The sequence below is a fragment of the Trachurus japonicus genome, chromosome 13, assembly GCF_045865225.1.
Source record: "Trachurus japonicus isolate A0001 chromosome 13, Traja_1.0".
Taxonomy (NCBI): Eukaryota; Metazoa; Chordata; class Actinopteri; order Carangiformes; family Carangidae; genus Trachurus; species Trachurus japonicus.
The window spans coordinates 10,320,857-10,333,926 of NC_140919.1; the positions used below are offsets into that span (position 1 = coordinate 10,320,857).

Here is a 13,070-nt window from a genome sequence, read left to right on the forward strand (position 1 = left end):
GAGGAAACATCATCATCATCATCATCATCATCAATATTAAACCCACGACTCGACTGTACGGAGAAAAGTAACAAACATTAAGCTCTGCAGAACCACGGTCGACGTGACGACGTTGTTTAAGCTGCTGTCGTCGTTTAAGCACAGTGAAATAAGGCAAGAAGAGACTAATATAAGGCCGATTTTTTTTTCTTTTAAAAGCACGAAAACCTTCAACGACTTTTTAAAGTGAACAAGAACTCTCTTCAGATGGTTCGGTGGCGACTCGGCCACGTGATCAATAATACACCTGATCAACACAACGATTAAGACATGATGAGGTCAAGTGAGTTATTAAAGAGACGAAGATGAAGGAAGCTTTGATTGATTAGATTGATTGATCGATCACATCTTAATTAAAGGTTAGTTCAACATTTTGGCAAATTGGCCCATTGCCATAATCCCTATAGTCATAGCAGTAGGTTCGTTACCTTTAATTGTCGGTGCAAGCTATTTTTAGAACGGTGGAGCAGAGCCGTGAGCTGCTCAGAGCTACGCTACGGAGGCTCATGGGATTTCTTGGTTTCCCTCATCAAACTCATCAAATACACAATCCAACAACTCCACAACACTCTGGTGGACAAGTTGTGAGCTGCACATTCACCACGCTATGAGATAATAACACAACGTTACCACACAGAGTTGTTTTAGAGGGAAATTCATGCAAAACTGCTGATTCACGTTGCCTTCAGGGACAGTTTTTCATCAACAGTCTCTGTATTTACCTCTAAAACAACTCTGTCTGGTAACGTTGTGTTATTATCTCATAGCGTGGTGAATGTGCAGCTCACAACTTGTCCACCAGAGCGTTGTGGAGTTGTTGGATTGTGTATTTGATGAGTTTGATGAGGGAAACCAAGAAATCCCATGAGCGTATTTCCGTAGCGTAGCTCTGAGCAGCTCACGGCTCTGCTCCACCGTTCTAAAAACAGCTTGCACCGACAATTAAAGGTAACGAACCTACTGCTATGACTATAGGGATTATGGCAATGGGCCAATTTGCCAAAATGTTGAACTATCCCTTTAACTAGAAACTCTTTGAAATGATGGATGGGGGGGAAAAGGAGATATGAGCTCACGGGTCGACTGTGACTCATAGTTACATCTGGTTGCTAGGCGACATCTAGTGGCCGTAGCGATTATAACAGGAAAGTAGCTGCTCGTGTTGTTTTCTTATTATCCATGATGTTGTTGCTATTGTTACTGTGACAACAAAGGTCGTCTAAAGGTTAAAGTCGTCCTTATAAAACCTTCTTATGTTTCCTAAACCTATAACTTCGCCTTAATATTGTAACCATAGCAACCAGGGTAACGTTACTATATATCAGAAAAGTCTGTGTGCTTATTGTTGCATTATTATCACACCTGACACCTGACTGGATTTAACACCGAGCTCAGTGAGCATGAGGTTTTTATTTTATATTGATTATAGATTTTAATTTTAATATTATCAGTGTCCACAGCTTCAAAAACTTCCTGTGACAAACAGATCAGAGTCGTATCGGCTGTCGGATCACAGGGTTGGACGATGTGCAGGGGGGGAAAATGAAAAACTTGAAGGCAAATGGTTCAAAAATGAGGAAAAAACTGAGCCACAGCCAATTTCACAGTCAATTTCACATCATAAATTCATAAACTAGATCAAATTTACACGTTTGATTAAAGTTTGTGCACGTGTAGTAGTTGAGAAAGTGCCGATGTGATGATGGTCGACCCGGTGAAGCCGAGGCTCAGGAAGCGTCACATCCAACAAACAGTGACGCTAAATCCAAATCCAAATCCCAATCCCCCTCTGAGACTTTTCAGATTGACGTTGGCGGGAAAAAGCTAAATCCTGCAGCAGGTGTGAGGTCTGCGGGGGGGAGGTGTGTATGTGTGTGTGTGTGTGTGTGTGTTGGGGGGTGATAGTGAAAACCATCTGAAGTGAGTTTAGCCGAAGCCGGGGAGTCGAGCCGGCAGGAAGCGGCTGGATGGATGAAGCTTTGCCACATGTTCGTATCAGAGTGAGATCAAACAAGAACGATTAAAGCTGCTTCGAATGCACCGTGTGTTTGTGTGTGTGTGTGTGTGTGTGTGTGTGTGTGTGTGTGTGTGTGTGTGTGTGTAAACATATCGACCCCGCGGAGGAGTCTCCTCCTCCTCAGGACAGCAGCTTCTCCGGGTTCCTGCTGAGCGTCTGCAGCAGGTTCCTCTGGAAGTTCTCGTCCGGACGCTCGGGAACCAGGAACTCCAGCAGCAGGTCCAGGATGCAGAAGACCAGGTGTCTACGGAAAAACACACGGAGAACAAGACGTTAAGTTAGTTAACACGAAGCTACGATAACAAAGCTGGTGTGAGTCTCAGTTAGTTAGTTAGTTAGTTTCAGTTTGTTTCTGACATGTTAAAAGTAGGGCCGGGACTCGATTAAAAAAATTAATCGAATTAATTAGAGGCTTTGTAATTAATTAATCGCAATTAATCGCATTTTAATCGCATATAAATATTTGACCTGAGAACAGTGAGAAGCATTTTTTTTTTCACATGGATTTTAGTATACCATTGAATGACTGAATACATAAGCTTAAGCATTCAAGGTGGTACTTAACCAAGACCAACAGACTAGGGATGCAAATTATCGATTAGTTCATTAATCGATATTTGATACATACAGATTAAATGGTCTTTCCTTCCAATACACTATGATGATTACTGTAGTATTTAACTAGGCTACTTAAATCACAGTAGCATAAACTGATTTGTTGAACTCAGCCTGATGTAAACATTAATAAAACTCAGTAACCAATCACACAGCAGCTCCATGTTGTCCCTGTGTGATGTTCAGGGACAGGTCAGGACAGTCTGAAGACAGACAGCTCTGAGGGTGAAGTCCTATCATAATGAGATGAGCTGCACCTGTGACAGTGACAGGTCATAGATATAGCGCTGCAGCTGAGCAATTAGCGCTATATAGCGCATTTAGCGTGCGCCCGTGTCTGTAGCTGGGTTTCCATCCAAGTCGTATCGAATTTAAAAGCGGATTTTGTGAAAATGCGCAAAAAGCAAAGCGAATTTATGCCCGTTTCCATTCATTAGTGTTTTGCGATTAGGAGGAGTGCACCGTGAGATTACGTCATAAGAGAGCGTGAATGTATCCAACAGTTGACACTCAGCTGACACTCAACATCATGGACAATTTACGTACTTTCCGGACTATAGACGCAACTGTATAATCCGCACCAGCTACATTTTAAAAGAAAATACATATATAGGCCGCACTTGAATATAAGCTGCAGGTTTTCATGTTGTAACATGAGATATTTACACAGAAAGACAGTAGGAACTGTGACGGTCCGCTCGCTTTTCCGCTGTTTTGGTTATGCTCCTCTCCTCCATGTGCATCTGTTTACATACGAAGCCGGTGAAAAATCAATAAGTTACATAACGATGTTACGGCATGTGTTTGTGTAGTCTTAACCGTCATAAACAAAAGATTATGGGTTACGGAGCGCGTTTGTGTTGCGGTGCAGCAGAGAGGAGAGCTGGGAGACCGGGGCGTCGCTGGGTGAAGTCCAGCAGCTTCACCCACAAACTCTGCCTCAATTCGCATAATCTGTTTCCATCACAAAAACTCGCATTTCCTTTATTCGATACGCTGACAAATCCACCCCCTCCAAGCGTATAAACTTTTATGCGCATTTACTGCCTTTATTCGAATTTCTGGCGTTTCCATTCAAGTATTTATGCGCATTTTCACAAAATGCGCATAAGAAAAGGTGGATGGAAACCCAACTTGTGTAGCCTATCTATGTGCAGGCAGAGATCAGAGATGGTGTTTTTCAGCTCTCATCTCTGCCAGTCAGCCTCTCAAACTGCCGCCTCTTTCGCGTGCGGGCGCACCGCACGTAGACACACGTGAGGAAAAAAAATAAATAAAAATTTGAAAAAAATAAAAAAATTAATAAGTGCGATTAAATGCGTTAATTTTTTTAACGTGTTAATTTTTGTGTAATTAATTAATCGTAATTAATGCGTTAAAGTCCCGGCCCTAGTTAAAAGAAATAAGAAATAATACAGTAATGGACAGACATAACTTTTTTGCACTGTATATGGAACTGTACATTAGTGGCTCCATTCTGGGTAGAAGTTGTGGACTTCCTGAGTGAATGGTGTGGTTCAGCAGTCCCCTTGACTCCTGTTATGTGTCTTCTAGGGGACAGGTCTCAGTTACCAAATATATCTAAAGGAACATTTTCTGTTATCATGGTGGGCCTGATTACAGCTTCCAGAGTGACTCTAAGACATTGGAGGACGGCCGTGTCTCCTACTCTGAGGGAGTGGCTGGGTGCAATGGCGGAGACAGCAGGAGACAGCAACCTATGAAGCTGCTCTGTAGGTTGAAAGGCAAAGAGGAAGACGAGATGAGCTCTTGGGAACTTTTTTGGAGTTACACAAAGCAGACCAGAGACTAAATGCAGCACCTTGTATCATTTATTTGGTGGACTCGGTTTCTTCTCATGTGGATTCCTTATGCGTCATATTTGTTTGGATTTCATAATCTCTGCTTTTTGTATGCGAGAGGATGTCAGCACCAAAACACACAAAAGAAAACATGTGTATCTTGAACCTGTACTTATTTGTATGTTTCTTAAAAGTTCAATGAAAATTTAAATGACAGAAAGTAATGGACAGACATAACAAATAAATACTTTATAAAGACAATGAAAATGAAAATAATCTCTTTAATAATTTGCCGATAGATATATAATTTATTTTTATTTTTTTGTGTTATAGCTGTTGGTGTTTTTTTTATTATTATAAAATATTATAATATATTATTTAGTTATTTACTTATTTTATTTTTCATTTCCATTACTCACTTGATACTTGTGTTATGTTATTATTACTGATTCAATGACTAGTAACATCGTTTACTATTGTATTGATCAGTATATGTACGCATGAGAGGGTATGCTTTGTTATTTTGTGTGTGTATGTGTATATATGATATGGATGAACTGAAGAAAGAAATAAAAAAAAATAGAATATTTTTTTCGGATATGAAAAAATAATTATTTTCTATTCATAAATCAGCTATCAAGTTTCCTTATCATTATAATCTATGCAGTAAGTTAATTTATAGGTTTATTTAGCTGGATTTATTCTAATATATTATCACTAATCTTTATCTCTCTAATATATAGGCATATACTAACATATATAAAGACATATACAAAGATAAACTGAAGGTATTCAAATTTAAACTATTGCTTGATAGTAATAAAATTAAAATCAAAATTGGACAAAACAAGAATAATACTTTTCGAACTTCGAACTTTCGAACTGCAGATCTAACACACAAACACAGACTCAGTCTGGCAAACAAACAAAGGGATAAAATCTTATTTCAGCTGGAGTCAGTGATTTTAAAGCTGAAGCGAGATGCGGCAGAAGAGTCATAATAAATACATTATATATCATCAGATTTATACATGAATAAATGCACCTGTCGTACCACATTAACAAAATGAAAGATAAAAAAATGAAATGACACTGTTGGTTTCCTCTCAGTGTGGACCAAAGAGTAAAATATAGAATTAATTTTGACCTTCAGAAATGGATTCTTTATCAATAACAATAATGACATGAGTCCTTTATTTTTAAACTTTACCAACATTACTATATTTCAACGGACGGGTGACAAAGACACAGACCACAGGCTGCATACAAAGACAGGCTCCGACTAAGCTTTATTGCATTACCACATTAACTTTAACAGCTCCAATTTTTTTTTTAAGTAACCGTTTCAATCCCTAACATGTGGTCAATTTATCCAAATGAGAGAGAGAGACACGCTGTCCCTGTCTGCAGGTAGTTAACGTGCAACATCCAGATTTTTAACCATGAAATCAGCTTTTTTTTTCTCGCTGATGAACACAAAAACAAGAAAAACAGAGTTCGTTAGACTCCACGTTAAGTGGAAGTGACTGATTCTAACTCTACATCTGTGAACGGTTCAGCTGTTGTTTAGCAGACGAGTCCGTCCACACGTTAGAGCTCCAGGTGAGTGTGAATGAGATCATAACCTCCATGACAACTTTATTAGACACACCTGCTCGTTAGCATGAGTCAGCAAACAGAGAGGGAACATCAGAGTAAACACAAAACCTGACAGACGTGAACACAACGTTTACAGCTCCATAAAGTTAAAGGTAGATGTTTGTGTTAAAGCTCCATACAGTATAAAGGTAGATGTTTGTGTTAAAGCTCCATACAGTATAAAGGTAGATGTTTGTATTAAAGCTCCATACAGTATAAAGGTAGATGTTTGTATTAAAGCTCCATACGGTATAAAGGTAGATGTTTGTGTTAAAGCTCCATACGGTATAAAGGTAGATGTTTGTGTTAAAGCTCCATACGGTATAAAGGTAGATGTTTGTATTAAAGCTCCATACGGTATAAAGGTAGATGTTTGTATTAAAGCTCCATACAGTATAAAGGTAGATGTCCATGTGTAGTGTGATTATAAAGCAGCTCTAGGTTCTATATTAATACTGTGAAAGTATCAAAGCCTCAGTCCACAGAGAAATGCACACAGCCTGTATTCAGAAACTGAACCTTAAAACCAGCCGTCAGGACTTCCTGTCACTTTGTGATGTCACACCAAGCCCCGCCCACCTAGCACTCTTTTTACATTTGGTTTCTCTGAGTGTTTTATTCTGAAATCTGCTCTGTTTTTATTCGATTACTTTAGAAAACAGTCAGCCAATCAGAAGAGCGGCTCAGAGCCTCCTTCTCTCTTCTGATTGGTAAAAATTCTCAAAAAATTCTCAAGAAAAAGTAAGAAAAAAAAGTTTAAAAATTCCAGAAAAAGGGGGCGTCGCGTGGCGTAGTGGTTAGAGCGGGCGCCCCATGTATAGAGGCACAGTCCTCGCTGTGGTCGGCCCCGGTTCGAGTCCCGCGTCGGGTGCCATTTGCTGCATGTCATCCCCCCTCTCTCTGCCTCCCCGTTTCCTGTCTGTCTCAACTGTACTATCCAAAAAATATACTTAAAAAAAAAATCCAGAAAAAGTGGTAAAATGTCAAAAAAAAGAGGAACATTTCTCCCAAAAAAGTTTTAAATTCTAGAAAAAGTGGAAAAATGTCAAAAAAAGAGGAACATTTCTCCCAAAAAAGTTTTAAATTCTAGAAAAAGTGGAAAAATGTCAAAAAAAGAGGAACATTTCTCCCAAAAAAGTTTTAAATTCTAGAAAAAGTGGAAAAATGTCAAAAAAAAAAAAAAAGATTCTCAAAAAAAGTTTAAAAATTCCAGAAAAAAGTGATAAAATTTTAATAAAAAGTTGAGGACCCCCTTGAACCCTCTCAAGGACCACTGTAGTAGGCTACAGTGTGTAGTACAGTGTGTAGTAGGCTACAGTGTGTAGTACAGTGTGTAGTACAGTGTGTAGTACAGTGTGTAGTACAGTGTGTAGTACAGTGTGTAGTACAGTGTGTAGTACAGTGTGTAGTACAGTGTGTAGTACAGTGTGTAGTACAGTGTGTAGTAGGCTACAGTGTGTAGTACAGTGTGTAGTACAGTGTGTAGTACAGTGTGTAGTAGGCTACAGTGTGTAGTACAGTGTGTAGTAGGCTACAGTGTGTAGTACAGTGTGTAGTACAGTGTGTAGTACAGTGTGTAGTACAGTGTGTAGTAGGCTACAGTGTGTAGTACAGTGTGTAGTAGGCTACAGTGTGTAGTACAGTGTGTAGTACAGTGTGTAGTACAGTGTGTAGTAGGCTACAGTGTGTAGTACAGTGTGTAGTACAGTGTGTAGTACAGTGTGTAGTAGGCTACAGTGTGTAGTACAGTGTGTAGTACAGTGTCTAGTACAGTGTGTAGTACAGTGTGTAGTAGTGTGTGTAGTAGTATTACCTGTTGATGTAGGGGTCCTGTAGAGAGTCGAGCGCCGTCGTCCAGCTGAGTTTGTACTTGTCTGAGCCCAACATGTCTGACACCACATCTGGAAAAACATCAACATGTGGACGATGACAAACTGTACCACCGTGTAACTGGCAGTGCAGTGTGTGTGTGTGTGTGTGTGTTTAGTGTTTAGTGTGTGTGTGTGTGTGTGTGTGTGTTTAGTGTGTGTGTGTGTGTGTACCTGGCAGCAGCCTCATCAGGCAGCCCAGCGCCTGCTGCTTGGCCTCGTCCCTCTCCGTCTGGCTGCGTTCCTCCGGCAGCGCCGTGGGCAGAGCGCCGCCGGGCCACACGGCCTCCTGCACCACCTGCAGGTACAGAACCCAGTAGCGCCGACACGTCAGGTTGGCCACGCCCACGTCCAGCCACCTGCAGCACACACACACACACACAGCAGCGGTTAGTCTGAGGCGATCCAGGTACATACTTAACCAACAGTCTCTACTTATTTTTTATAAAACGGAAAGGTGAAATCCAGCGATCTGATTGGTTGTTAACCGTGGTATAATTAGAGCACTGGAAAAGAGAGTAACGACACGCATGGAAGTTCAATGGAAGCGCCTCCTGATGGTGGAACATGGGGATTGCAAAAGCGCCCAAGAACTGACATCTCTGCATTTATAGATCACCCACGTTAATAGCATCATTGAGGACCCTTTACAGATAAACATTAACACATAGGCGAGTAAAAAAAACAAAAACAAAAAAAAAACAGTTTGCTACATTATTGTTTCAATCTACATTTTGTAATAAACAAATTATAAGTATAACTTGATATGACCAAGACACCTAAAAACAAAAACACGGCCGTTTTCATCAATTTACAAGCAAGTGGGCAACACACATACATTGGAGTGAATGGGTTATTTGGGCGCTTTTGCAATACCCATATCCTGCCACTAGGGGCGCAAAACCCTTACCATGGGAGTCAATGGAGGTGTCGTTACTCTCTTTTCCAGTGCTCTAGGTATCCACCTTTTTCCGAACGTCAAAAACGTAACCTGTTTTGCCGGTTTTGCCCTTCCGGTGGAATTTTATGTTTACGTTTCCATGGTTTCAGTAGTCGCGGTAAATGCATGGATTTTTTTTTTTTTTTTTCAATGAAAATCTGTAAAATGCATGGATCATCACAGCAGCTTTTAACAGTGGATATCACACAAATTGACATCCGTGTTAAAAGCCAGCGTTAATAGATCCATGCGTTTACCGCAACTATGACAACGACTGAAAACCATGGAAACGGAAACGTACAATTCCACCAAACCGGCAAAACTGGCTTCCAGTTTTGCCCATAGATGACGTTCGGAAACTTGTGGATAATGAGCATATACCACGGCTACTCTAAAGCCTTATCACAGCGTAGGCTATCACTCCGCGTCAGGCACGTACAGTAGCTACGACTGGTATGAATGGAAGTTGTTGTCATGTATCCATGACAACGGACTGTTGCAGTCCGTAGCAAAAGACAGTCGATGTTTTTACGATGTTAAAAAATGGACTGAAGTAGTTGAATTCACATGTTTAAGGTGAACTTTCACCTCCGGGCAGAGTTAACAATGGTAGAGGGGACTGAGCAGTGACTTTCACCTGAAAAAAAAGCGGAGGAAAAGACGAGCTGCAGAGCTACTTGGAGCTAACGTCTGGAGAGGTGGGACTATTTTTTTCACAGTGAGGCTATTTATTGGATAATATGTATTTCTGGTTGAATAAAACTACATGAAATTGATTGCGTATCCCTCTTTTATATTGTCATTATTGGTAACCGTTTTATAAAAGCAATATATCACTCCAGTCCGTGGTATACTCATTATACGTACCACGGCTAAGGGGGTTGTCGTTTGCGTCGGGCCAAACAACGCCCCTTAGCCGTGGTATAATGAGTATATACCACGGACTGGAGTGCTACAGTATATTGCTTGAATATTATTCTCTTGTTTTGCCATATTTGAGTTACTGTGTCGGGGGTAATACGTATAAAACCAACCTGTCGCCTCTTTACATATTACAAAAACGAGCCATAAGAACAGTTTTTAATGTTAGTTTCAATGATCACACTAATCTACTTTTTTTTGAAGGCATCTGCATTAAAGGGATAGTTCACCCAAAATTCAAATTTCACTCATTATCTACTCACCCTCATGTCGACTAAGGGCTGGGAGAAGTTTCAGAGTCCTGAGAGAATTTTGGGTGAACTATCACTTTAAAATTTTTTGACTTGGTAAAATTCAAAACTGCACCAATCATTTATAATGCAAAAAATAATCTTGTTCCAAGTATAATTCAAAAATTATTTCATGAGAGGGAAGGTTGTAGAAGACATGACTTCAGAGGAAAACTCAAATTGTAACAACAAAGTGTAAGATCGACTCTTAAAAGGATGTGTATATCTGTCGGACGGTTTATTCTATGGAATAGTTTAGATGTAGACTAGAGGTTAAACTCAGTAAAAGTTGTTGTTTGTTCCTGTTCGATATATGGTTATATGGTGTCCTGTGGATTTTCTTGTTATGTTGTACGTGAGATATCATTTTGTTTGGTTTGAAATAAATATTATCTAATCAAATCTAATCTAATTAGTGTTCTCTCTGCTCCAGCAACCAGCGCGTTAAGTGTTTTTGTAACCTTGGCAACAGTTGTTTAACCTCCTGATCTTTTCCCCTCACGCCTGACCTGCCCCGCTCCGACCGATCTCGTCCTCGCTGCTTTTTAAAACGTCACCTGTTTCGTTCCCACAGGGATTTTTTAAACGGACCCAGACTGAGCTGCACATGACTCCTGGACCTCGGGGTCATGTGACCAGCAGACTCAACAGACGGCGGCGGCGGCACGTCGTTGGGAGACTTTGACCCTCTCGTTGTGACCTGACCTTTCTTTTTTTAAGGCCAGACGCTACAGGCAACAACACTGTTTTTTCATGCACTGATCAATTTTGAGATTTTGGGCTATTTTTCTTCCTTGACATGTAAGAAATGGTAGAAAATCCACATTAAGGTTTTTATTTCACTTCATTTTGTCTCTTTTGTCTGTAGATTTCTCCTAAATTCACCAGAAGTTCGACTCTGTGTCCACAACCAATCATTAAAGTACGATTTACATTAACAATCTATGGAGTTTTACAGTACAAGTCTTTAAAGGCCGTTTTCTCAAAATGAGTTTTTCCTCAGACTCTGAGCGAGAAATCTCCACTTCAGCAGCACTTACAGACAGAAACCTTCCAGTTTTATTCCTGTCTATATTCTGAAGGTTTTTACAGAGGGGTTTGTTGATATATCATTCACAGCCTGATTTATACAACATTTTATCCCAAAAACATGGTGAAATTTTATTTTTTTTTAGGGCTGGTGACAGTATTTTCTCATTTACAGAGTGATAAAAAGAGATATCCAAAATCCTCCTCTGTAAAACCTTATGACTGTAATATGTCAACAAAATAAAACAAGAATTTTGAAAGTAGCTTTATCCATTTTTCAGATTTCAGTTCTGGAAATATATGCAAATTACTGCATATTTCATCAGATATTGCGTCATTTATATATTTAAACATTAAATTTGACAAAACTTGTAATACAAAAAATATTTATCTTAATGTAAGTGATAAACTTGGGAAGTTCCATGGTGATATCTGTTATTTAAAATGTTTACCCTATTCACCTGCAGTGTCTCCCCTTAACACAATCAGAACCAGAGCGGAGAGGAAGTCGACATCCCAGCCTTGGGATCGTTTCAGATCCTTGTGAGGAGCGAGTCGTTTCCAGGACTTGCAGACACCCCCAGAAAAAATGTTTAACGCCGTGCAGATGCTGTTACGCAATATTGTTTAAAACCTCTAAAGAGAACCAGCGACCTCCCTCAGGGCTCAATGTTCTGCCTGGTGCTCGCTCGCTTCATGTGGGCCCTTAATGAAGTTATTTCATTAGCTCGCTCTGGACGCTTCCCCCCCCCCGCTCCGCCGAGAAACCCAGAGGACCGGCGGTGCCAGCCACCATTCTTGGTTTCCACTATTTTGCATATTTTCACCCCCGTGGTATTTTATAATAGCGCGACGGACGCCAGAGCTCCGACGCTGACGGTGTTTCTGACTCTGAAAGAGCTTCACAGTTCAACGTATCCACTATACTCTTCTCATATTTGTCAGTCACTTCCATGACCCCTGGACAAAATCTAGACATCAGTTACTCCCAAAATATTTGTGATACATATAGGGCTGGGTCTTGACTAAACATGAAAATCACTTTTGACATGGGTTTCAACATTTTTAACCCCTTCCCGGCCAGTTGTTTTTGCTGCAAAAACACAACATTTCTATGGGGATCTATGGGCTTTATGGCTGGTGACAGTATTTTAGTGATAAAAAAGAGATAAAATCCAAAATCCCCTCAGTGAAAACTTCTGACTATAATATGTCCACAAAATAAAACAAGAATTTTGAAAGGGGCTTTTATTATCCATTGTTCAGATTTCGGTTCTGGAAATTAGCATTAGCATATTTCATTAAATATTGCCTCATTTACCTATTTAAACATACAATTTGACAAAACTTGTAATACAAAAAATATTTGTCTTAATGTGAGTAATAAACTTGGGAAGTTTCATGATGATATCTGTTATATCATTAAAAAACCCAATTTTATCCACTTGAAGGGTCATGGGTGTGGTAAAAATTCATTACGGGTCCAAAAAATGGACTTTCATTCTGAAATTTGGGACATCCAGAGTTTACCCAAAGATACACCTCCTTGCCAAAAATCAGGCCCCGGTGGCCTTTCATTTGACCGTGGGGAGTTGGGAAAGTGTGAGAGGTGGACAAAAATATCCAGGGGTAAAAGGAGGATTCAGTTGTTTTCTGTATATAATAAAACATATTTTATATAAACATATAATATATTATGTTCCATTTTGTCAGTGTATGTCACACACACCGTGCCCGGTACCCATCTCCACCACCAAGTGAATTCCTGGTAGCTGTTTAACCAGGTTGTGTAATAAATCTGTTTTCAATCATTTCTGACTCTGGCTGTATGTGCACGGCCGATATGAAAGAGGTCGTTTCCAACAGAAAATACATGGAAACATCCCAGCTGACGTGTAATACCGTAATAAC

At 39.9% G+C, this 13,070-nt stretch overlaps 1 protein-coding gene across 1 annotated transcript in view; it reads right to left on the reverse strand.

Annotated features, from left to right (window-relative positions):
• Positions 1-1,953: 1,953 nt before the first annotated feature.
• Positions 1,954-13,070, reverse strand: part of snx19b (sorting nexin 19b) — a 66,147-nt gene continuing 55,030 nt past the window's right edge. The window contains exons 13-15 of the mRNA XM_085794814.1: positions 8,154-8,338; positions 7,925-8,012; positions 1,954-2,300 (exon numbers count right to left, since the gene is read on the reverse strand). Coding sequence (XP_085650940.1) covers positions 2,177-2,300; positions 7,925-8,012; positions 8,154-8,338 — 397 coding nt within the window. The 3' untranslated portion in view covers positions 1,954-2,176. The remainder of the gene's footprint in view (positions 2,301-7,924; positions 8,013-8,153; positions 8,339-13,070) is intronic.